The 27,505-nt window shown below is 38.6% G+C and overlaps 1 protein-coding gene across 1 annotated transcript; it reads left to right on the top strand.

The window, feature by feature from the left end:
• Window positions 1–73: 73 nt before the first annotated feature.
• tbc1d2b.S (TBC1 domain family member 2B S homeolog) lies at window positions 74–27,505 on the top strand. Its single transcript, XM_018255621.2, has 13 exons — window positions 74–779; window positions 1,847–2,000; window positions 5,910–6,075; window positions 9,162–9,331; window positions 11,749–11,957; window positions 13,952–14,338; window positions 16,874–16,984; window positions 18,233–18,426; window positions 19,359–19,856; window positions 20,615–20,732; window positions 22,776–22,961; window positions 24,543–24,664; window positions 26,952–27,505. The coding sequence occupies exons 1-13, from the start codon at window positions 375–377 to the stop codon at window positions 27,145–27,147; spliced, it is 2,916 nt and encodes a 971-aa protein (XP_018111110.1). The 5' UTR covers window positions 74–374; the 3' UTR covers window positions 27,148–27,505.

The raw sequence follows: 27,505 nt of genomic DNA, 5'->3' as shown, positions 1-27,505 counted from the left end.
AAGCTGGCAGACACACAGCTGCAGCGTTACTGCATGAAAAGGAAATGCTGCACGGTCACATGTGCTGGAGAGAGAGAGAGAGCGAGAGCAGACGGTGCGTCAGGAGGGGTCTCTCCTCGCAGAGTATGTTTAATACAGAAATCCTCTGCACAGAACTGTGTAACCGTGCAGCCTGAAAGCTCAGCTACCCAGGGACTTTCTGTGTGAAGTTGGGTGAAGGCAGAGCGGGTTCTCGGGAACCGAGATGCACCATTATTAGTCGGTGTAAGCGACTAGAAACTGGCGATATTGCATTGCTGGCGTTGAGGACAATGGCATAAAAGGGGGATCCCGGAGCTGCAAAGAGAATGGACAAATAGCCGGTGCACATACAGATGGACTTTACGGGAGAAAGTTGCCTTGAAAATACACTGTCAGCAGAAAAGTGGCAGGGCCTGAACAGAGAGATGCCTGGGGTGGAGCAGGATCTGAGTGACAGTCAAAACACACCCCCTGAAGAGCCCACTACCAGTGTGGCCTCTGGAGAAGCCTCCAAAGAGCAGCCTCCTAGACTCTGTGGCTACCTAGCCAAACTGTCAGGCAAGGGTCCTCTGAGAAGCTTCAAAAATCGCTGGTTTGTGCTAGACCCTCACAGGTGCCAACTTTATTACTTCAAACACCACCAGGATGCACAGCCACTTGGGCAAATTGATATCGGAGATGCCTCTTTCAGTTACAACTTAGAAGCAGAAGAGGGGCAGTTTGAAATCCACAGCTCCGGGAGGGTGTCCTTTCTCCGGGTATGTGCGTTTTGAAATCCTTTGGGCTAGAAACAAAAGTCAGAAAAATAGAAATGTGCATCAAAGCTTAGTTGAAGCTTCTGAAAACATGTGCACCCATGCAGGTATAAATGTAAAATGTGTTAAATGTGCTTATGTCCTGGCTCAGGATATAGTATTTCATGAAGACAATAAAATTATTTAGGAAATTGGGGATGAGTAGATGGTTTTTACATTACAGTATTAGAGAATAAGCTTATGCTCGTATTGTGCTCTTCCAGTCCGTCATATGATTACAGGACGATTTTCATTAACCATGTGTGTTGATCCTTAAAGGACAGGTAAATGTTGCACAACTATATTCATATGCCTGGTGTATATGAGTGGCAGTATTGTAGGCCTACAATAGCTTCCTCTGTGTCCCTGCCTAGAACTGCCTTTATCCATGAATGGACTTGTTTCTTGTAATTGAATATTTAGCAGACCGCCCTATTATAAACAAATGTGTTTATTAAATTGGGGTAAGACAATACTGTCACAATTTATTTGGTCCTTTGGTAATCACTGCTGGAGGCCACCAATGGAATCTTTGCCATGGCTCGACTGTAAGAGCCTTCAGGTTCTTTTAGGTTTTGTGCTTACACTGTTAATATTGAACCAGTTAGTAACTTAACCTCCAACTAGTGACTCATTTTGGCATTTTTCCACCTTTGTCCATATATCAATGCAAATACGTATTGCTAGTGTGGACTGTGTATGCAAGAAATGTGTATGTATTTCAGAGAATAGTTTTTTTATAAGTCTGCAGAGGATCTATTAATTAGAAGTATGGCAGATTTTGTGATAAGTGTTGGAACACTTGCACCCTGGAATTTAGCATGTGGTAGAACACAGCTCTTAACAGCAAACTAATATGTTTTCATCCAGTTTTCAGTAATATATTCAGAGGATATTTGGTAAGCAGTCCTTGGATAGGAGACATTGAGCGGCTGGTAGTCATATGATACACAGACTGATTTATAGTAAGCCTTGGTTTTCTTGCATGTTCCTTATGTACATTCTTTCACTTTCTTTGTGCTTTTCCTAAGGCTCCCAGCAGACATGCCATGACTTATTGGCTTCAGGAGCTACAGCAGAAACGCTGGGAATACTGCAACAGTTTTGGGGCATCAAAGAGAGAAAGTGTGATTAACCTTGCATCTACAAAGGTCCACACTGGGCTGGTGGCCAAAGAAAATCCAGGTAAGATTTCTGACTTTATATTTTCTGACAGCTTTCATTAAATACAACTGGAAGTCTTAATTTGGAAGGGTTTTGAAGTCGTTTTTTTTAAAGGGAGACGTTAACCTAAAATTTAAATTAAACAATTTTGAGACATAAATAAGAAAAAGCTGTGCAGCCAATCTTTTTATTTTGTAAAGGTTTCTGTGATATCCTAATAAGGATTATGCCCCATGTCACAGAAACCTTTACAAAATAAAGATTGGCTGCACAGCTTTTTCTTATTTATGTCTCAAAATTGCTTAATTTAAATTAAATAATTTAGTTACTGATACATTGTTCATATATATATATATATATATATATATATATATATATATATATATATATATATATATATATATATATATATGAACAATGTATCAGTAACAACTGTGATTTATAAGCAGTGGACATAAGCATGGCACAATCTAGTAAGATCAGTTTTCATACCTTCTCCAATTGTCTCACATACTTCCCTTTCTACTGGAAATTGAACCTTACAGTGGACTGTAGTCTTTTCATTTATCTTCACGATTTATTGGAACAGCACAAGCTAGTTATTTGCTGTACTCCTTTTTACGATAAGGTTGGGCAGTTTAGTTAAAGGAACAGTAACACCAAAAAAGGAAAGTGTATTAAAGTAATGAAAATATTATCTCTGTTACTCTGTTTTGTACTGTGCATCTTGTGATTGAATGGCTGCCTCCATGCCTACACAGCAGTTTGTTTACATAAACTTTAGTAGTGTTTCTATTGAAAACGCACAAGTTTTGCTAGTGCATGGCAATACTACATTATATTGCCACTTTTATTTTTTGGTGTTACTGTTCCTTTAAAGACACCAGAAATGAAATTAAACCTTTTTTACATCCATTATAACATTGTGTTTGAATGCTATCTCTAATTTTGACATAAAGATATTTGCAGATGATTTTACATTATCCAGCTGAACCCCCATGTTCCTCTATGAGGGTGCTGCCATATTTGAGCTTCAGTAGTCTGTTAGCATTAGAAATTCTAGCTGACATGTTGAGAAGGGACAGCCAGGTTGGTAAAGCAGTCAGGTTTAGGAACTTCAAGTAACAATTAATTACAAAAACAGACCTATCAATGAAAAATGATCAACATGAGTTATAGGTAGCTTTTAATGTACATTAATATTTAAAGGATGATTATAGGAAAAGCGACCCCTCCCCCCTCAATTCTTGTATGTCATTATGAATAATATATGGTGCTAGTTTTACTTTGAGCTAAAAACTGTCCCTTTATTGGAGCTCCCTATAGATCTGCTACAGTCAATTTTCAAGTGAGGGGTGGGTGTGTCATGATGGTCCCTGCCAGAAGTACAGTAGAAGGGGAAAGCCAATCACAGCTCTGCAGTTGCACAAGCAAATACAGGCTTCAGTTCCCTATCAGGTCAGCCTAACTACTGATTGGTTTCTATCCAAGTGCTGCTGGCTCCCCTGCACAGCCTGGGAAAGGAGGTAGCGGGAAGTGGAACATATGGTTGGAATTAGTAGGTTGTTTCCAGAAATTTTCAATAAATCAACTTGAAACACAACTTTCCTTATATATGTTAAAGCATATAATGCACTGGCACATTCTTGTTTTTCACACAATATGTCTCCTTTAAAGAAAATGTAATTTCAAGCAGCACAATGGGGCAATGGTTAGCCTTGCTCCTTGGAGTGGTGAGTTCCAGTGTTTGATTTCAGCCAGGGCACTATCTGCAAGGATTTTCTATGTTCTCCCTGTGTCTGCATAGGTTTCACCTGGATTTTCTGATTTTCTTCCACACTCGAAAAATATACAAGCAGGTTAATTAGAACTTGGTAAAACAGACCATAGTGTGCATGAATGTAATAGGATTAGAGTAAGGAATGATATGAATGGTGTTTGTGTTATATAAAAAAAAAGCATGATAATGTACATCAATTAAGAATGGTTTTAACATTATTTGTAATGTAATTGCTAAAGCAGTATCTACCTTTCTGCTAATATCGTCTTGGCTTTTACTCTTAAAACAGTCTTACTAAGTAAGTAACAGGCACAGTAATTGCAACTGCAGTTAAATTACATTACGTAATAGTAGAAATAATTTTAGGGGAGATATTAAGTAGGCAGTAACACTTGATACCCACCACCTCCCCCCCCCCCTCAAGATCCAGTTCATCTGTGGACTTCCAGCTGACTGGGTTTTGAAAACAAAAACATAACTTTTATTTACAAATATAAAATGTTTGACTGATCATTAAAGCCTTTGACTGTCCTTAAATGGTAATATTCACCAATCCATTAAAGTGTGCTGCAAGTAAATGAGTGACCGGGGGGGGGGCATGAGGGCTAAGGCTGCATAAAATCAGTGCTGGATCAGGGGCAGAGTTGAGTTGTGGTTCAGGGTGGGTCACCGACGGGCCAAAAGTAAAAGTTAATCCACCCCTGAGGCAAACTCCTCAAACCTGTCTAGTGACACACCAACCTTCTCAAATACTTGCACATTTACTTAAGTACTCACTAGCTGTATTTCATCACCTCGGCTGTGATGATAGCTGCCATCTCAAATAAACAAGTAATAAAAAGATTCCTCCCTGTATACTGTCAGATGCACAGCAAGCAGTCAATAACCACCCTATATAAATGGCCATGCCTTCCACTTTCCTTGTTTCCAAGCTAAGTCTAAAGCTCCCCATAGACGCGACAATTCTTCTTGCCGAATGACCGATTTTAGGGAAGCCCGACCAATCCTTCGAAATTATCGCGCGGTTAGTGGGATTCGAACGATCGTACATCTTACGATTTTTCGTCCGACATCTGTCAGGAAATTGATCGGCCAGGTTAAAAAATCTTTGTCGGTCCGTATCTATGTTTGCAGGGCCAAGCAAGAAATTTTCGTACAGCACCAATCAATTTAAAATGCCTTTATTGGTACATTTTATGGCAAACAGCCTGGTCTGCAACGTTTCAGGCCTTCAGGCCTTTTATCAAGCTTGATAAAAGGCCTGAAGGCCTGAAACGTCGCAGACCAGGCTGTTTCCCTTAAAATGTACCAATAAAGGCATTTTAAATTGATTGGTGCTGTACGAAAATTTCTTGCTTGGCCCTGCAAACATAGATACGGACCGACAAAGATTTTTTAACCTGGCCGATCAATTTCCTGACAGATGTCGGACGAAAAATCGTAAGATGTACGATCTTAAGGAATCCAGCTGACTCAAGCATACAAGTTTTGCAGGGCCAAGCAGACAGCTCGCCTTTGTTTTCCTGGCAAATTGGTCTTTTTAGTTGATGGTAAATTCGTACGATCGTTCTGAGAAGATCGTGGTCTCACGATCAGGATCTGATCTTTTAAAAATCTCAACATCTATGGCCAGCTTAAGTAAACATATTGCAAGTTTTTTAATCTATTTTGCATTCTACAGCACTCCGATATCTGTTGTCCGAGTACCATGCTATGATTTTTTTTGTATTCAGTTATGTATACAGTTATTGTAAAATATGTTTATTTTCCACAGCTGAGCAAACACATATTCTACATATTATATTATACTTATCTCCTGCAGTATTAGGGACAGGGTTGGTTATAGTTTTTCTTCCTGTTGGATGTGGCAAAGGCAATGTAGCCGTGTTGGTGCACAGGTGGAATAACAGAGACCACAAACCCAGGGGCTGCTGGGATCCCAGGAATATTGAAGACTCATTTGTTTTTTGCCTGTCATGCATTCAGTGTATAAGTGAATAGAACCGTTTCATTTTGCTTTATCACATTTTGAATTTTGTTGCATAGTGCAATAGACCTATTCTTGGATATTTATGTAATGTTTTTACCAATAGATAAAATATTATGTACATATAGCTAGATTTCATTCCATGTATTTTCTTCTGTTTCAGATTATATGGGTATCCCTAACATTAATGATGCAGCAGAACGGGCACGCAACCAGTTTGTAGTTGAGACATGCCCATCCGTTTTGGGTGACCAAACCTCTGCCGAGCAAGTTTCCAATAACCCAGCAGCAGTGCAGGTTTTGTTAAGGCAATGGACTAATGACATAAGGTGTGTACTGAAACAAAATAATGAACAAGTACAGTGCCAGATACCAAGTGCAAACATGTTTATAAAGCAACACAGCAGGGAGAGAGGAAGTGCAACTATGTTATTGCAAGGCTACTCTATTCTGCAATCTCATCAGAAGTTTGTCAAGCAGAAGCTGAATGTGCCACATTAGGTGGCACAGGCTGCAACTGTATTAACATATCTTGAATCTCAAGACTTCTGTTTATAAAGCAATGAGGTCCAGCTTTATGATAATGAATGGCCTTTTATTTATCTCACAGCACTTATATACTCATCATTAAGTTCCCAGATGCATTTTACCACACTCTTGCATTGGCACTTGAGGTGTTTTGTTGCCCAAGTGCTTCTCTGTGATCAAATTACAGAGTCAATAAAATGCCCTCTATACTATTGTCCTTATAGTCTGCCAGTAGTTTGTGTGTGGTTCCTAATATTATTATTGTTTCCTGTCTTTGTAGTTGCCCTTTTATCTTTATATAGGCATATATATTTGTATGAATTTTAGGCTTCTGGAATAAACTGTTTTCCTCTGATATCTCAAATGAAACTACTGAAGAAAGAGGCCTCCCTTAGAGAACATTAATTTCATGTCCATGTGATGTAAGTCTTATAACATTTTGACTGATTCACAGAAGCATAGTTGTCTTAGAAAATCTTGGTATGCCTTGGCAAAAGTTATTTCATTTCCTATTGCCAATGCACCTACTATTTGGCTATTTGCTGGATTTAGTCTCCTTATACACTTATAGAGCACTTCCAATTTTATACAGTCCTGTATATCTATTGGTGCCTGTAATTTTATCTAGCATGTAATTATAGCAAAGTGCCTAAAGGAAAAAACTTTCATTACAACATTAAACAACAAGACATAGTATGGGTCATTACCAAGCGGAAGGCTGGGTGCAAAAAAATCTTGCACACTGTCTTCCATTTGAATTAGTTGTCACAGGCTTGTGAGCTCCGTTTTGCACTTTTATGGTGCCCCATGAATACAGGGGCATGATGGGGAAGCAGGTAGGCGTTCTCCTCCTGCCCTTTTGGAAGTTGAGGATACTTTACTCATATTGGCTCTCTGCAAAATCACGAATTGGTGCATTCTTATACTTCCTGCCCAGGGTTATGATAAATGAACATTGGTGAGTTTTTCCATGTGCCCTTTTCAAATAATTTGTCAAGAAGTCAACAAAGTGGCAGAATTTCCATAGTGTGTTTGGAAAAAAAGATTTTGTTTGGTTAACAGTTGTGAATATTGAAAGGTTTCATATTTCAGATGCTTTCCATGTTCCTCTACATTTCTGTATTTACACATGGGCAGATGTAGTTTTGTATGTTTGTGAAAGTTACAGTGTCATATTAATGGCATTAATTTCTTTTTAGTTTCTGTCTCTTATTAAATAAGTTTAAAAATGTTTTTTTTGGATTTTTTTTGTACCTTTTGCTATGTGGGTGATAAGATACTAGAAACTGGAAGCTTTGAGGCAATTTTCAGGTACCTTATCAAAACTTTCCAAAGATATATGGTTTTTGGGGGGGTCAACATATGTTTTTGTGTTTTTACCCCCCCCCCCAAATGCAGTAAATGTGTTGATTTCTCAGTAGCTGAAGTGACCTCTGTGACAATTTGTATGCAGTAACTTCATTTTGGGGTCTCTAAGCGCCAGATGCTTTGGTAATTCCATGTACAATGGGCATCAAACTGTTCAGTGGACCTATGGCATTCAGATTTAGGGTGATTTTTTTTTGGTACCTTATGCTTTGCTAGAGATATGAACTTGCAAAATTAACCTTTTGAGGTGATTTTTCAGATTTTTTATATTTTTTTTAAAAAAACGCCTACGTTCAGAATAGCTTTGATGTTTGGTAATTAGAAGTAGAAAGACATGATTACACATCTTGGAATCGGCAGAATCTGTACTGTTTAAAAAATATACAGGTTTTCCCCTCCCAGTAGCGTGGCCTCCCACCACTCCCCCCCTCCAGTAGCAGGGCCCCCTGCCACTGTGGGGGGGGGGGGAGCAGCGGGAGGCCACGCTACTGGGAGGGGGAAATCTGTATATTTTTTAAAAACTGCCCCAATTGCCAGGCTCCCTCTGTCCCTCTCTCCCTCCCCCCAGTCGCTGGCACGTACCTGCTTTGCGTATCGCCTTCCTTATGCGATCGGGCAGGGGAGGTCAGGAGTGCTTGGAAAATTCAGTAATTTATTGCTGGGAATTTTAGATCTTCCCCACCACAATATTTCTGTGCTCTGACTTCATGTTTCCCTAACCTGATATGCATACTCTACTATCTTTTCACTGTTTCCAGACTGGTGGTGAAAGGGGCAGAAGGGAATTAAAACAAAGCCCACGAGTAAAGAAAAAAGGTACATGGGTGCTGCCCTGACACATAATCCAGGAACAGTTAATTATGGCAGCAGACAAGGACTAAACTTAAATTTTTTTCCCTCAACTGCAAGTACTGCTCCTGCCACTAGGGGATTGGCTATGCTTCGGGAAGCTTCAAATTTCTTACCCTTGAACAATCTTTCCTGCGTAACTGCAGAAGTAGCGTTGGCACATTTAATTGTATCATCTATGGCCACCTAAAGGAATCTTGCTCTGCAGGAAGGGGAGGCTTTATAGAATTGGTTAATTTGTAATATTTTTCTGTCCTGCCAGGTATTGGGAGTACATAATCTCATTGGTGCTGTCTAAGGACAAAAAGAAAAGTGGGTTTATTGACCCTTTACCAGCTGCCCCCCCCCCCTCCCCTGGAAATTCGCTCTTAAAGTACCAGGAGCAGCATTTTTGCCGCCCCCCTGGTACCTAGTGGGACGCTGCCGCCTGAGGCGACAGCCTCAACTCGCCTCATTGGCGAAGCACCCTTGCCCTTTACTGATAGGTGGTGCTGCTTCTAAACCATTACTAATACCTGTTTTTTTTCCACAAGTCTGTTACACAATATTCCACTGCATAAGTAGAGTTGAAGCATTTGAAGTATTTAAAATACTTACATTTGTTATACTTATTTCCCATTTAGGTTTTGCATAATCTTTGTTTTTGAAATTCTTGTGCTTTTTATATTAGAAACTCTATGCAACACCTTCGCCCAGGCAAAAGCAGTGAATGCAGGAAGAGTACATTCTACACAAATGAGGAGTGGGAACTGCTGAACCCAACTCCCAAAGAGCTAGAAGAATCCCTTCTACATGTGGAAAAAAGGAAACCTTACGCAGAAGGCATCAAAGGAAGCACAGGTAAGAACTAGCAATATTCTTAAATCTTTTTGATTCCATCAAGAAATGCAACTAGATCTTGGCCCTAATTTTTTTTTTTTTTTTCAGGAGAAAAGTCACTCTCTAGTTGCATGAAGATATTGTAGGGTAGATACTTTAAGATACTTAAAGGGCACCCCATTTACCCCAACAAGATGTGCAGGACATGTTTAGTGGCATGCATGCACATAATCAGCTCATTATGCATATTTTCAGTGCCACAACAAAGCTGCTCCACACCAGGGGCTCCCTCCCAGTGCTGGTGGCCTAGTGCTGGAGGGAGGCATTTAGAAAAAAGAAACATTTGTTTTCCCACTGTTAGTCCCCACATCTGTTGGAGCAAAAAATTTGGGGTGCCCTTTAAAAGCCCTAATTAGTATCAAAAAAGGTTGGTGGTTCTGATTTTAATGAATTGTATTTTATGTATTATTGTGTAATATTTGGCACTTGCACCTTTTATGCAAATGATTGTATGTCAAGGACTTCAAAGGGAAGTTCAGGTTTAAATACAACTTTAGTAAGTTATAGATCGACCTATTCTAAGCAACTTTTTCATTTGTTTTTATGGTTTTCAGCCTGTAACTGAATATGCTTTCTGGTTGTCAGAGTCACTGACCAAAACAACCGGAGATGGACTTACTATGAGGCTTACATTTTATTGTTTTTTCTTTTTATTGTTTATCTTCTATCCATGTTCTCCGCTACGTTGTATATCTCCATTCTGAACTCTTGCCTGTTGTAAAATTCGAAAAAAATATAAATATTTATTCAATAGTTTGAATAAAGCATTTTGTGGTTTTTATCTATGAACATTTAAAAGAAAAAAATATATATTTGCATAATGAAAGAAAAATTATATTCCAAAATATACATATTGGTTTTAAAGTTATTTCTTACTTAATTCTTAATCTGTAATTCCCTTCTCTGCTTTCTCTGATTATTTTACTACAGTATTTAAACGTATTGGTGCACTGCTCTCCTCCAGCCAAGACACCAGTTCCCACAATGAATGACCTGTGGGATTTTTAAAAGAGTATTTATCAATGGGTGAAAGGGAAAGTTTATCCTTTGTGATACGCCTTTGAAATTCCCATAGAAATGAATGGAGAGTGGCGGAATTTCACTCTAGAGGACATCTCTAACGTCACTTTTTTTCTGTAGTTGCAGTTTGACAGTTGCAGCAGAACCCTGATTTTACATTCGCAAAGGGAATGTGTAAAATCGAGGTAGAATAAAACTGATACTGACACAAAAAAATCTACATTTCAAAATATTAATACTCCGTATATAAAAACTTCCCTATAGGTCAAGTTGATCATTTCTCACTGATAATTCTGCTAATTCTAAGTTGAAGTTCCTAAACCTGACTCTTTTGCCAACCTGAGTGTCCCATTTCAACCTGTCAGTTAGAATTTTTAATTTCAGGTATCAGTATCATATGTGAGACTACAAAAAATCAGCGCCAAATCCAGGAAACCATAAAATCTGGGAACATAAGATCAGGGCTGTAATATAATAGCCATCAGGTATGGCAGACAGGCATATTTGTCGCCTGCAGTAAATCTGTGCCACCGTAAGCAACAGATCTCCCTAAAATGCTTTCCCGACTTGCAATAACATATATTGCCCATGGGAAAACCTAATGCTCCATCTCCTTACCTGAAGTTACTTTACGAGTCGCAAGATCTGTGTGTTTGTGTCTAGTTTGTTTCACTTTGGTAGCTTAACTTTTGACTAAGTTACAATGTCCAACGCTTGACAAATATTCCCAGCATATTATAAACCCTCCCCCATTCCCTCACTCCACTTTATTTATACATAGTAGTTTCAGTAGCATATTTCTATAACCATTGCTGTTACATTGTACAATTTCTTTATTGTGACAGTGTGTAAATGATTAAAGGGGGTTGTTCACCTTAACTTTTAGTGATATTCTGAGACCATTTACAATTTTTAATTTTTATTATTTGTGATTTTTTTAGCTTTTTATCCAGCTGTTTTCCAGTGTGCAATTTCAGCTATCTGGTTGCTAAGGTCCAAATTACCCTAGCAACCATGCATTGCTTTGAATAAGAGATTGGAATATGAATAGGAGAGGGCCTGAATAGAAAGATGAGTAATAAAAAGTAGCAATAACAATACATTTGTAGCCTTACAGAGCATTTGTTTTTTAGAAGGGAGTCAGCGACGCCTATTTGAAAGCTGCAATGAGTCAGGAGAAAATGGCAAATCACTATAAAAGAATAAATAATGAAAACCAATTGAAAAGTTGCTTAGAATTGACAGTTCTGTAACATAATAAAAGCTACCTTAAAGGTGAACCCACCCCTTTAAGAAATGTTTGCAGTATGGAGTACAACTTCCTTATTTTTTCCTCTTATTGCTTGTGTGCTGAACAGGAATGAGTTTCCCATTTGATTTTGGTCGCATTCCCCAGAGGGCAAGGAGGCCATTGCGGGAGATGATGGGTGTGAACAAAAACAGAACAGAGTGCTTACTGGATTCCCTGCCTGTGTCTGACTCCAGGATGGAAAGTGATGTTCTCCTGAAGCTTCAGAACCAAGAGGAAGAGTTGGAGAGATTGAAGAAGGATTTATTAAGTCAGAAGGTCAGCATTATTACCCTGGTGTGGGCAAAAAAACTACAGCTCCATCTTGGAGGAACAGAAACGTGCATCAGCAGTAATACTTGTATACAGTGCCAGTCTGGTGCCCAGTTCTTTCTTTTTTATATTGCAGGTGCTATGTCTAAAGGGGGATGTAAAGCACTTTCTGAATATTTACATTGTATACATTTGTACAAACTGGAAGATGCAGCAGCCCTATGACATGTCAGAATATTTCAGATTTTTTAAATAAAAAAGTCAGACCAAACTAGAATATGCCCATATCTATCAATAAAAAAACTCAATAAATTGGATTGGGAAAAACGTTGATTTTTTTTGGATCGTTGTGCGCAAAACTCATGTTTTTTTGCGTTTGATGCACGAAAACCACAAACAAAACGAGTTTTGTGAAAAAACCAGCATCAAACCCTAAAAACTCCGAACTTTGTGTGAGGTTAAAACATCTTGAAATGGTTAAAGGGACACCTGCCATTGACTTTTACATGAATTCGGCAGGTTTTAGATGGAGTATTTTCGGATTCGTACTTGGAACAGCTTCGGGGCATAATAAATCACAGAAAAAAATAGCGTCCGTTTTTTAACGCAACTTTTTTTTTCCGTGTTTTTGCCGTCAAAACAGAAGCCGCGAAAAAAATGGCACTTTTGTTCTGCTCTGTACGCAGTTCTGATAGTAGGTCAGCTGTTTGTTCATTAAAAATATCATCTGAATATCATTCTGTAGTCCTAAATGAATTTCTGCTGTTGTATGCAATATCCAGAGGTCACAAGGGGTAGAAATTTTACAGTCCAGCTCTGCAGCCCATCTATGTAACATCAGCAGAGAAATCTTGGCAGGACAGATGTGCTTGCTTTTGTAATTTAGGGAATTTGAGCTGGAAGTCTTGTGATCTCTCAGATACAGTGGAAATATCTGATGGTTAATCACATAGCTTTTTGGGATTCGCCAGATATGTATCTCAGCTGGATTTAACAGCTTCCTTCTGGATTCTATAAATAGTTAGGACATCATGTGAGCATTGTCTTCTGTTTTTAGGAGCAAAGAACAAAGTTTAGAATGCTCTACAGTTCCTGGTATTGTCAAGCAGTCAAGGGTGTTTCTCACAGTAGCTAAAAAGCCAGCATTTTGATTTAACATGAATATTTTAAAGGGAAAATGTACCCTTTTTAGTAAGTTATGACATCTTCAGCCTGATTTCAGCAATGAATTGATCAATTTCATACATAGTATGTAGCACCGATTATAGAATGAAACTGTAATTTTCAATACTATAGAAAAGATTTGCCTCTAAACAAACAAGAGGTAATGCAAGAATGTATCCATACTAGTCTTGCAAACAACATAAACAAAGTATAAATTATCTATTGCATGTCAATATGGAATATGAGACAAAAATATTTGACAGATGCCACAATGTGTAGCTTTGCTGTCTTATAATACTAGAGGCTTTGGTTCAATTCTAGGTGAAATTTGTATGCTCTTTCCTTTGTGTAGGTTTACTATCATAAAGCAAAAACATACTAAAAAGTTAAATGGTTGCTGATGAAGTCGGTCCTTGTTTGTATGCCAGTGGTTGGGAATTTAGCTGGGGCAAAGATAAATTTGACCAAGTAAGCAGCACCATATAAAAATATTCTGTCAAACCCCTCTTTCAAGTCCAATGCTTGGCTGGGCCCATTAGCTGACAATAAGGGATACAGACAACATGCCGATATCAGTTATTCAGCCATAGTGATCTAGGGCAGCAAGGGTTTTTACTCCTACATTAGATCATGTACCATCATGCTTGGCCTCCAGGTTTATTTAGGAGAATAAAATGGTGTTCTCCACAAATGTCAACATAAGTAGCCTTCAGGCTGAGCAATTATTCCTGTCTCTAATAGGATGGCTGTCTTGCAGTTTAGTAACTATAAACCAACCAATACATTTGTACTTTCATAAATTGTTATTACAAAGTAATTTCTTTTATTTTCTCCAGGAGCTTGTCAGGCTGTTACAGCAATCTTTAAGGTCATCCCAATATGATAAATATTTTGCCAGCCCATTCTGCGATGGACTGTCTAAAGAACACTTGCATTTACTACAGCAGAAAGATGCTCAGATCCAGGAGTTGAATCATTTGCTGGAGAGGCAGACCTTGGAGAAAGACCATCTGCACCAGGTGGTGGAAGAACTCAAGTGCAGTATTAAAGAGTTAAAGGCGCAGCTCACTATGACGATGGAGACAATTCAGGCCAAAGATGAGGTTATTATGAGATTATCAAGGCAACTAAGTGAATTTGAGCAACACATTCCTTCTTCCACTGCTGCCACTGAGATTCCTGTAGCACCGCAGAAAGACCAGGATGAGCTAAATCGCCTCCATGTGAGTTCTCATCAATGTACATGTCTCATTTCATGTTTTTCCACTTGTGTTTCATGTGACTGGGGGAAAGATCCAAAAATTGGGGAGTTTTTAATAACTTTTTTGCCTTTAATCAACTGCTATATCAAATGGAAAGTTTTAATTTCTGCCACACAATAGATTCCAAGACAGATTCACACATTGTAAGCTGTGTTGCAATACATGATTTTTTTACAAGAACTGATAATTTTATTGAAGGGAATATTTACAGTAACTCAATATTGACATTAAATTGTTACATTTATCAGCCAGTGGGTCATTAAGGATAAAAAAAATAACATGACACTACACGGCTGTCCTGCCTCCCTTTTTCAGGCATCCCTCTTAAGATTTAGACTTGTGAATGCACAGTAACTAAAATGTTTAACACGTCAGCGATACACATTCTAATACACACACACATACACACACACACACACACACACACACAAATAAATATACATAAAATGTAATGTTTTCCTTCTAAATCGGAGGTCCCCAATCCTAAAAAAGTTCCTGGGGTGCCACATAATGTAAGTGATTGGCTATTTGGTAGCGCTATGTGGATTGGCAATTTGCAGCAGACTCTGTTTGGCAGTGGTTTTAATGCAACCAAAACTTGCCTCCAAGCCAAGAATTAAAATATAAGCTCCTGGTTTATGGCTACCGAGAGCAACATCCAAGGAGTTGGTAAGCAAAATGTTGCTCATGAGCCACTGGTTGGGGATCACTGTTCTAAATAGTGCTTTTGAATAGCTATGCTGGTGGATGTTTCTGTTTTCGTGAAGCTGGGGAGTTTCTCTTATAGCTATGCCTCAATAATTAATTTACTGCCCATGTCCTCATACCATGTTACATCATACAATACCTTATGTTCCTTAAACCAGTGCTGTCTAGTTATTTCCATATTGTATGACCGTTATTCACTAAACACCATATTTGGATGGCATCATTATTTTATTTTAATATATTTTTTAGTGGGGCTCTTGAGCAGTCTGGAGGCCAAAGAAATATCTCCCCACCCATGGCTATATTCCCTGCTTATTTCTAGTTGGTGTACTTGTTTTTGCTTTACAATTTACCGAACGTGTTTAAAGATGAAGTTAAACAAGCTTTAAGCATGTCAGGCCCTATTCTAATAAACATTACAATAGGTCTAATTTTGCCTAACTTTTTATGGGTTTGGAATTTCTGTACAATGCTGTTTACATAAGAAGCATTATATAAATAAAAATATGCATACAAATAGATTATATATATATATATATGTGCCCTTGGTTCGTGTGCAATCACAGTAAATTGTACAAGCCATGGTGAAGAAGCCCTTACTACTACAAATTTTCTTTTTTGGATTATTATCCAGTGGCACCTACTACCATAAAAATATATATATATTTTTTAGATGAAACATTATTTTACACATTTTATGAGATATATTTTTATACAGACCGGCAATGTTCATGGGGTGTAGGTTCCCTTTAATTTCAATTGCAGTATTAAAAAATTACATTTGTTGTTTTTTTCTTTAGGCCTTGTAATTTATAATACCTTAATAGGGGTCATGGATAAGTAAGACAGAGGTGAGTTCTGAGAGATAAAAAGCTGGTTAATTTTGATCTACTTTCACCAGTTTAATAAAGCATGTGGTGTAGTGGTTTTGTGTGAGTGGCCACTAATTATCTGTGGATTTTAGGGATACACCGAATGCAGAATTTTGTATACCAAATTGCAGCACATACTGCGCTTAGCGATCAGCCAAATGGAATCTGATCCCTTAAAGAAAAACTAACCCCCCCTTAATAACATCCAATGCCTTAACTCTGCTGACTAAAAAGGAGTGCTAACTCCCCCACCAATAAGAAAAGTCCCATGTACTACTCTAGATAGTCCCCTCCTCCCTGCTTCCTCCCCGCATAGTACATTATTCCAAAAAGTGTCCCTGAATATCATGCTCGCTTATTTATGCAGAATAATGCAGAAGAGCTCATGGGCAGTCATAGCGGACTGCTCAAACTAAGCATGCGCCGAAAAGTTTCTTAAATTGCTGAAGTAGAATCTGAAGAAGACCGAAGATCTGGAAGATGACATCTATGAGCTCTGCTGGGCTACTCTGCATAAATGCGTGAGCAAGATATTCAGGCCACTTTTTGGAATAGAACTATGCGGGGAGAAAGCAGGGTGGGGGGACTATCTAGCGTAGTGGATAGGGATTTTCTTATTGGGGGTTAGCTCTACTTTAAAGTCGCTGGAGTTTTAAGGCACTGGACAACTGAAGACAACGTGTTTTAGAATGTTTTTACATTTTGCACAGATTTCATTACACAAATGAGAGCCAGGATTCAGGCATTCGGCCTAATATAAAAATGATGGATTCAGTGCATCCCTAGCGGTGGTAATATATTGAGGCATGCAGTAAACAAGAGATTCCTAGAGAAGATTTTCTCATGAATTAATTGTAACACAAATTACAGGCTGAATTAATGGCAGGATATGAATCTCCTTTTCACTTCACTACAGGACAATCTGCAAGGTTACAAAGCACAAAATAAATTTCTCAACAAGGAAATACTGGAACTTTCAGCTTTGCGAAGAAACTCTGAAAGACGTGAGAGGGAAATGGAAACAAGGGTGAGCTCTGCATACAGTTTTCTCACACATTGGGGGAAATTCACAAAAGGGGTGATATTGAGACAAGTGAAGATAAATTTGTCAGATTTCTTGCCATATTTAAAAACCTCTATCACCACATTGAATTTGTCTTTTAAACAGAGAGTTTCTAGAGTGTATTTTTTGCAGAATATCATTTTTTCTGATTTTGTCTTTAGCTCTTCCTAAGTCTTTCAGTTTGTCATCAGGTGATTCTCAACTATCCAAATCATTGTGCCTTTCAGAGAAGAGATTCCCAGCCACTTTGTCCAATATGGCAGAACACACACTTTATCACAAACTTTGAGTTCATTTCTAATCTCTTAATTGATGAATACATTACCACATATTTTATATCCATTAGGCATTGTGTCCTGTTAAAGGGGAAGTAAAATCTCCTGGCAAATTTTTAATTTAGTGCTAGTGCACAGATGCTGGAAACAGAAGTGACCCAGCTAAAAGTGGCAACAACAGCTCAGCTCTGTAGTTCTGGGTACGTTGGGGGAGTGGACTGTGTACTGGTACTAAAACTAAATATAACATTAGATCTATTCACTCAAAATGCTGACATTGCCTCATTCATTAAGCCAAAAATAGCAAATTAATGCAAATGTAATTTAAAAACAAGTTCTGTCCACTGAACCCCCTCCTTCAAACCCACCCCTCCCTGTTTTCTTTCTTCGCCCCATGTATAATCATTAGTTTCTGATAACAGAAAACTTACACAAAACAAAAAACAAAAACTAATAATGTATAACAAAACTGTTCTTTATTTAATGTTATGATGAGAAAAGTAAAATACATATTGTCATGCATGTGTAAAATTTCAATAAACACAAAGTTAAAAAAAAAAAAGTTTTGTCACCTTTTGTACCCTGACAATAGGCTGCTAATCCCTACGGTAGTCTAATTGCTGGGCAGGTACCTTTGAAACAGTCATCTGCCTACCCCAGTTCAGGCTCTCTTGCTCCTGCTGCTGCTCCCCTGATCGTGTCCCCAGCCTGCTCACTTGCGCCCCCCCGTGCACATGCAACTACATAGCTCAGACACGTGTGCACGCTCACGCCGGCCATGTTGCCTAAGGCAGCCTGTCGGTTTGGCCCTCCTCTGGTATTTACACCATTTTACTCCAAAAAATGCTATCATAAAGAGAAAACACTGTATTCTTGTTAACCAGTGTTATTCACCAATAGCCAGGTTTAATGTAATATCAATGCCTTTTCTCCTCAGTATACCAATCTAGAGGCCAAAATGTGCCAGATTGAGAGCAAGTATCTTGTCCTCCTTCATGAAATGAAGACCCCAGTGTGTTCAGATAGCCAAGGAAAAGCTCGAGAATTTGTGAATCAATTACTAGAGGATGCATTGAAGGTGGAGAATGCTGAACAGCATGAGCATACATTTGTGAAACCTCACACAGTTAGGTATGAAATCTTACCTGTAAATAAGCACACAAACTCTGGTTTACAACTATCATAGTACCTGAAAACTTTGAATGAGTGTATAACAAAAAGAGGACCAGTATATAGATTGCACCACCAGCCTCGGACTGGGGAGGGGTGGTCTGGGCCCACTGGGGCTGCCACATGCATGCATGCACCCCTTCTGGACCCCAACATTATCTCATTCCTGAAAGGAAGGAGGTTTAACAAACACATACAAAAATAAATGTTTAAAGCTGAATGAGAAAGCAAATAGATCTGTCATTGTACTATATACCAGTGGTTCTTAGTTGTTTGTCACAAAGTTCTTTCTTAATTCTCATACTGGTACTTGGGCTTCATATCACTTCAATTATACAGGTGCCAGGAAAAACTACTGCTTATACTGATAAAAAACATTTTATTTTACATTTGCTGCCAATTTCATAACCTCAGGTTGGAAAGGTCTTAATCAACTAGTAACTTTGCTTGCGGTCCTGCACTACTAGTTAAATGTAACCCCTAATTTTGTTTGTTTGCATGCTTTTCAAAAAAACATAGTAAAGCTGTGTAGTTCTATTTTTACATTTTATACAGAAAAATTACTAATAAGAGTAAGTAAGATGCTGTGTTTTGGCAATGCGTTATTTACTTATTTCTTAGCATAGTCTGCTTACTGTTTATCTCAGTCTTTACATGAGACCCAACAATTCTTTATTTTAAGAAAATGATTGGTGCCTTATTGACTATACAATCCATACACAGCTCTGAGTTTTAATCTTTGCCTTCAGCCAATTAGGGCATAGACACATAAAAATATCTGTTAAACGTAGGATAAATACTTTCAGTTCATGTGCACATTGCCAAGATTTGTACATTTGGGATACATAGTTACAAACTGCCAAGTGAAATGCCTTATTATTCAATTTACACAGCAAATATGACATCCATGGGTTCCTGATTGTGCCAGAGGATGATGAAGAGGAGGAGAAACTGGTAGCCAAAGTAAGAGCCTTGGACTTGAAGACGTTGTCACTCACTGAAAATCAAGAGATTTCTAATGTGGTCAAGTGGGACAATTATTTTGCTAGCACAGTGAACCGTGAGATGGCACGCTCGCCAGAATTGAAAGCCCTTGTCCGTAATGGAATTCCTCATGAACATCGCTCTAGAATGTGGAAGTGGTTTACAAACCTGCACATAAAGAAACTGAAGGATGAGGCAGCTCCTGGATATTTTCAGAATCTGCTCCAGAATGCACTAGAGAAGCAGAACCCTGCATCCAAACAAATTGAACTTGACCTCATGAGGACGCTACCCAACAACAAGCACTACACATCACTAACTTCAGAGGGCATCCAGAAGCTCCGTAATGTTCTGCTGGCCTATTCCTGGAGAAACCCAGATATTGGCTATTGCCAGGGAATCAACCGGTAAGTTTTTGTGTCCATATACTGCAGAATAAGATGTCAGCCCTGGTATGGCCAGTCCTACCCTCAACATTTATCTAATTCATAAAGAATTAGACTGCTTCATTATACATTTTACACAGGTACTAACTTTTACCTGCTTTCAATGTTAAAACTCCCAACCATGGTTGTCCTTTTATTGGCCACCACTGGGGTCACCTGACTGTAGCTGTGAAGGGTGGGAGCTACAACATGGAGCTGGCCACTGCTCCTGTATGAACTATAATAAACAACGGAATATTGTGCTCACCAATAATTTTTTCAAAAATAAGGAGGGTGTGCAATAAGGCTGTCTTCTGCACTCAGCCACCATCAATACATGTAAGACACTGAGTCGTTCTGTGCCTTATTCTGTAATATGAGTGAGTCACTAAAACATATTGGCATTGGTTATTCTACTAAAGGAACCTCATTTGTCTGTACATCTGTGTTTTTTCATATACCGTAAGTGGAAACTTTACTGGTTTCATTGAAAACTGTATCGAGAGACCCTCTGCTAGCAAATCACCATGAAAAAAAGTGTAGAATGCCAGCTTGGCTTTACTAAGCAATATGTTTTACACTAAGCATATCTCTCCTTATATGTATAAATACTTTACACTGACAGAAATATAGTCCTCCTATTTCTGATTTTCTGTTCTCTTAACAGTACTGTACCTGTGCTTCATCTCACCTTGAAAATGTGTGCATTCTTTGTAACCTGAACATCTCTGTACATTTAGGCTAGCAGCCATCGTTCTTCTGTACCTTGACCAGGAGGATGCCTTTTGGTGTCTGGTTACCATTGTAGAGGTGTTCATGCCACGTGATTATTACACCAAAACCCTTCTAGGCTCACAGGTAACTGTCATCTCTCTTTCAGTCTCTTGGAATAAACAAATGTATTTTTCTCTACAGTTGTTCATATTTAATGCTCTATAAATAATAAAATATGTGTATCTCTCTAACATTTTATCTAATAATAATACATATTACATAATAATAATAATAACAATACATATACATAATCATTGTTTTATTAATTAAATGTCTATGTTGGGAAAACAAAATGGAAAATTGCAATTCATATACTTTGCAATCAGTATAATTACTTTTGCACCAATCAAATCTAGTATGTTTATCATAGCCTGTGAACTCACCTTGTCAATGTTTAGAGTAGACACTGGCTTAGGTAGCTTAAAGGCATATATTCTTTAACAAACCGTTTTGTTAATTAGTGCAAAATTATATTATCTGCCTATTTGCTGCCATATACCAAGAGGGTCAGTGGGCACTAGACAAGGGTTAATTGTCAAATGGTAGGAAGTATAGGAGAAGTTATCATATATTAAAAACACCTCTAGCACCACTTAAGTTACAGACTTTTACACTGGTTAAATATTAACTCCTGATGGTGGTGCATGATTTTTAAGTATAAATTATTCACATGCGGGTATATTTGAACATAGGAAGTTCACTAAAAATATCATAATTTATTTTGAAATACTGCACTATATATATTTTATCTGTTTTATTCCCCCGCAAAACCTTGTGGTTTTTGAGGAATATAACAATCTCTTGTGGAAATTGTCTTTTTTGAGGGTGGAGGAGGGCCCTGCTGATTGCCTGATTGGGGAAACACGTTTCGTAAAATATTCCTGGTGTAAAGCATTCCTGGTGCAAACAAATCATACATGGTGGTCAAAGACTGATTACAGGAGCAGTTGGTTATAACAGGTGAAATTGTGAGGGAAGGAGCATTACATCGAACTCCGTGAAAAGTACCCTGGGCTGACCAGGGTCGGATTTACATAACAGGCACCTCCGCTGCCGTTTGTCTCCCCAGCCCTGTCCCTTTTATTCATGCAGATTTTCATTGGGACCAAAGCAATGGTGATTGGCACACAGGAAATTTATAAAACTATTTCCTGAACCAACGTGAGTTTGGTTGGGCAGCATGCTGTCATATGCGGACATATGCCGTCCCCTTAAAACCTGCTGACATATGCCGTCCCCTTAAATCCTGCCAACCTTGGCCGGGGCCTTGGTGGCTTTTCCACAAATCCAGGCCTGGGGCTAACACTCCTTTACTTCAAAAAGTGAACCAGCCCAGTTTACTGTACACTGAGCCCAGGGTAATACGCAAGCAACTTGAATCACTGTGTGCCGCCTAATGAATTGGCACACTCCAGGCAGAGAGGGCCAGAACTAGTGGTTAGCAGAAAAGGCACCTACCTAGGATGCAACAATAAGGGGTACTGGAAGTTAAAGGATCCTCTGCATACCCCTGGTCCAGGTTTGTGTCCTCCGTCTGCCAGTCTCTCCTCTTGTCAGAGCCATGGCAGACAAGGATATTTGTCGCCAACTGTAAATCTGCAATATAAAAAACGTCATCTCCTGAAAATTCCATCCCCATTTGAATCCCTGCAAGTAAATCACATTAATGCATTCATTCCATTTCCCCATGCTGAAGAAGTATCCTCGAGTAATGTGATTTACTTGTAGTAATTCATATGTTACAGAAGGGTATGGTATTCTAGAGATATGTCAACCTGGGTTGCACTGATTTATTGCAGGTGACAAATCTCCTTCACCATCATCCTTAGGGTAGGACTACACGGACTTGCTTCGACAAAACGCATACGACAAATCGCATGCTGCGGAAATAGGGTAAGACAGAAATGTCTGATGAAATCACATTGTTGATCCGACGTGACACAACTGTCGGATGCAGATGCAGGGCAACTTCATCAAACATTTCTATCTCTAACCTTATTTCAGTTGCATGCGATTTGTCGGATCGCGACGAAAACGTCTGTCTAGTCCTACCCTTACATGTGAGTTTCTGGCTGTGCATTACTGTGGTTAAAATAAAGTACTGATGGTTTTTAATTTTGCCTACAGGTAGATCAGCGTGTGTTCAAGGACTTGATGAATGAGAAGTTGCCTCGTCTTACTGCTCACTTTGAGCAGTATAAAGTGGATTACACTTTGATTACATTCAATTGGTTCCTTGTGGTGTTTGTGGACAGTGTGGTCAGTGACATCTTGTTCAGGATATGGGACACCTTACTTTATGAGGGCTCAAAGGTAAGGGTCAAATCTGGTTTAAAATATCCCCTAAATAAATTCTTAATTGATTGAATGTTAATTGATGTAACAAATAAACAACATAGCAAACAAACACAGCAGTGTTATGTAGTGTTCTTTGCAATACAAATCTGTATAACAAAGGGTATATTATTACTTTATCCAAGCTAACCAGTGTTGGTACTTGTACTAATTAAGCCCATATTAGTTATTGTCTGTTTAGATACAGCCTAAGGTCAAAGTTCTGTGGAGTTTTGATCACACCAGGCCCCCCAAACTTTTTCGAATTTATTGGGTGCCCCTCTGGTTTCATAGGTAAGTTTTTAATCAGTGGGAGGGCACTGTCTACCATTCTTTTTCAAAAGGTAGTAGATGGGAGAGTTTGCCCCATCCAATGCATGATTATAGTTTTCTTAACATAAAACATAAAGGGGGAGGCAGGTTCTAGTTGCATTGGTAAGAATTAAATCATCAATCACTCCTAGAAGGCAAACCTCTGGGTTCATTGTCTGTGGTGTCATTTGGTCATCTTGCTCACAAATTCTGTAATGTTCTCTGCCAACATGGAGTTTTGTTTGCTGGGGTATCATTTGGGAGAACAACATTGATCAAAATGTTGCATGCTGTCACTGCTTTTGCCAAATGGGATATTAACTACTTTATGACAAACCTTAGTCCTGTTAAAAATTAATGCTGACTTATATGTTTTTGAGTGATTATTTGTTAATGGCACTACAGCGAATATATGGGATATTAGATAGATAGTGGATAACATACGGGCACAAATAGAGGATAAATTTGCACAAAGGTTTGGGCATTGGCCCTTAAAGGGGACGTGAAAAAAACACGACATGGCAGCACAGAAACCATTGCAATTAGCATCAGAATTATCATCTTATGTTACAAGTCAACATAAGTTTCTGCTTGATAAGTTGTGACAACCCCTAAGCTTATCTTTTTCAACAGCTGCTCAGAGCCCACTGAGCATGTGAGTGTCGCAGACACTTTCCAAGATGGTGACCCCCTGTGACAAGTTTGAAGTCCTGTATCATTGCTGCTATTGTGAAACTGAATGTGAAAGTAGGACACACTGGCCCTCATGGCAAAGGAATGCAGGGTTATCCCTTGCTGTTTATTTAATGCGAACGTGCAAAGCCATTGTATGCTTGATAAAGGGCTTGCCCGAAACGTTGCAGGTTTGTATTAAATAAACCGCAAAGGGTAACCCTGCATTCCTTTGCCTTGAGTGCCAGTGTGTCATACTTTCACTGACTTTTGGAGGTTGACGAATCCTCCCACATTGTGCACCAGGCTATCCAGCAGAGGGTGGGTTAAGCGAGTGCACTGCTTCACCTGTTCTGCTATTGAGAAACTGAAATTTTAGGCGGGTGCAATAAGTTCAGTATATAACGTATGGCATTTTTAGCCATATTCATTTTTAGGGTTTAGTTCTCCTTTAACTTTCATTTAGTCCAGATTGAACCTGGCACCAAATATTTTTCATTACAGCCTTTGAGATTAGGGGGATTTTTTTTTTTTGTTTCTCAACAGTATTTCAATTAAATCCTCCTCTATACCTAGGTAATCTTCCGCTTTGCATTGGGATTATTTAAGTACAAAGAAGAGGAAATACTAAAGCTACAAGATTCAATGTCCATTTTTACGTACTTGCGCTATTTTAGTCGGACAATACTTGATGCACGGTGAGTATCTAAACTACTGCCATCTGCAGTGAAACTCGCAGCCAAGTCGGGCCAAGTAGTATTGGTGCACGCCTGCTCAGCCCCATCCCCTTGCCCCCACCTTGTTCTGCAATACTGTGATTACAATGGAATGAAATGATTAAGATTATTAAAATGTGAGATTAGAGCTCACCACAGAAAAAATCACCCACTTTCTATTCATTTCTATTATTATTATTATTATTTTTATTATTAACATGTATTTAGAGTGCCAACATATTACACAGCGCTGTGAAATAAATGTGTTACATACATAACAACCCATACTGGTACCAAAGGTGAGGAAAGCCCTGTCAAAAGAGCTTACAATCTAAAGTGCAAGTGTAGAAATGTATTTATCAACTGGTGAACTCTAAATTTTACCACAAAATTCACATAGACAAATACAAGAGGTCCTCTGCACTCAAGCCATTATCAATATATTAAGGACTTTGAAACAGTTTGTGCCTTAAGCTTAGTTTAAAGGGATTCTGTCGTGATTTTTATGGTGTAGTTTTTATTTCTAAATTACACTGTTTACACTGCAAATAATTCACTCTACCATATAAAATGCCATTCCTGAACCAGCAAGTGTATTTTTTTTAAATTTATAATATTGGTGTGTAGGCAGCCATCTCAGGTCATTTTGCCTGGTCATGTGCTTTCAGAAAGAGCCAGCACTTTAGGATGGAACTGCTTTCTGGCAGGCTGTTGTTTCTCCTACTCAATGTAACTGAATGTGTTGCAGTGGGATTTAAATGTTACTATTGAGTGCTGTTCTTAGATCTACCAGGGAGCTATTGTCTTATATCAGGTAGCTGCTATCTGGTTACCTTCCCATTGTTCTATTGTTAGGCTGCTGGGGGGGGGGAAGGGAAGGGGTTGTTATCACTCCAACTTGCAGTATAGCAACAAAGAGTGACTGAAGTTCATCAGAGCGCAAGTTACGTGACTGGGGCAGCTGGGAAATTGACAATATGTCTAGCCCCATGTCAGATTTCAAAATTAAATATAATTTTGCTCTTTTGAGAAACTGATTTTAGTGCAGAATTTGGAAAAACATATTTATCCATGACAGTATCCCTTTAAGTCACAAAATGTTATGTCCTTAATATATTGATAATGGGTTGAGTGCAGAGGACCTCTTGTATTTGTCTAACTTCTACCTATTGATAATTAACGTCTACCTATTGATAATTACACTACTAAAAGTCCCATAGGAACTGATAGAAATTGGGTGAATTTTCCATGGTGACCTCTAACCTCACATTTTGATGAATCGGCCGCTAAGTGTATTAAAGTGGACCTGTCACCCAGACACAAAAATCTGTATAAGAAAAGTCCTTTTCAAATTAAACATGAAATCCAATTTCTATTTTTGATTAAAGCATTCATAGCTGTTGTAAAATCATTTAAAAATCTCAGCTGTCAATCAAATATTGTCTGCCACTCCTCTATGCCCTGGGCATAGAGGCGGGGCAGACAATTACTTTCACTTTCCATTCAGCACTTCCTAGATGTCACTGCTCTCAACATATTCCCCTGTTCTCTTTACCATTTAATTGTGTAGCCAGGGCATGGGGAAGGACATGGGGTCCCCCATTCTGGTGCACAAACAAGATTCTGACATGATGCAACGCTTGCCTTAATAACAGTGTCCACAAAATGGCTGCTGCCCTCTAGTTATAATTTTGAAATTGCAAACTGAAGGAAGCAAGATTCAAATAATTTATACAGTGTAATTAAATTTAATTTTGCTTGACTAATGTAATAAAATAGGATTTTGAATATTTTTTTTGGGTGACGGGTCCCCTTTAAAACACACAAAAACATCAGAACTTTTTTTTTGCCAATGTGTGTTTTTAATGGGTACGTCTCTTGAAGTGGTTATTTACAAACCACTGCGCAGTTCATTGAAATTAATGGTTACCAAAAAAAAACTTGTCTATAAAAAATCAAGTAGAAACTTTTGTAGTTAGTAGTGTGGCATAAATTACCCGTATTTTACTAACTCAAGTTGTCTATAAAAGGATATGCTAGGGCTAGTGATCTTAAGCATTTCACTGGATTTTACAGAGCAACATAGGACATTGTATTTCTACAGCATCTTTGTAAATACATCCTTAGCCTGTCTACACTGCCATTTTACTTAACATTCAATGCAAATAATGAGTCACTGCTGTCTGATACAGACAGGAAGATGAACTTTTGGGATTGAATAGATATCACTGTATAGCTGATATACTAATATTGTTTCCCTTTATTTTAGGAAGCTCTGTAATATTGCATTTGTGGACATGAATCCATTCCCTCTGAGGCAGATCCGCAACAGACGCACTTACCATTTGGAAAAAGTTCGCCTGGAGCTGTCAGAACTGGAAGCCATTCGTGCAGACTTTATACGTGAGCGGGAGACCAACCCAGAGAGGCGCGACCTTATCAGCGACGATGAAGAGGACAGCTAAGCAACAAGTGCATAACTGAAAAGTCTCTTCCTTTCTGTGTGTGTATTCCTGAGGAGGCTTTGGAGATAACGCTGAGCGTATTTCTAAGACACAGAGGGGGGGGGATATATACTTCTCAGGGGGTGGGGATTCTTGACAAATGAAATCTGATGCTTTGCACAAGTGTTAAAAAAACATTTTTAAAAAACTGGAAAATGCAATTTGATTTTCCTCTCCAAAATCAGTATTCAACATGTCGTTTAGAAAATAGCCTGAATTGACTGACTCTGGAAGATTCTGTCTTTTTTTTTTTTTTAAACGTACTCTTATGATGTAATTTCCAGAAGCACATATAACATGAAAATACTGAATATGTTTC

The sequence above is a fragment of the Xenopus laevis genome, chromosome 3S (assembly GCF_017654675.1).
Source record: "Xenopus laevis strain J_2021 chromosome 3S, Xenopus_laevis_v10.1, whole genome shotgun sequence".
NCBI lineage: Eukaryota > Metazoa > Chordata > Amphibia > Anura > Pipidae > Xenopus > Xenopus laevis.
The sequence above is the reverse complement of the archived record's forward strand: the minus strand, read 5'-3'. Positions and strand labels throughout refer to the sequence as shown.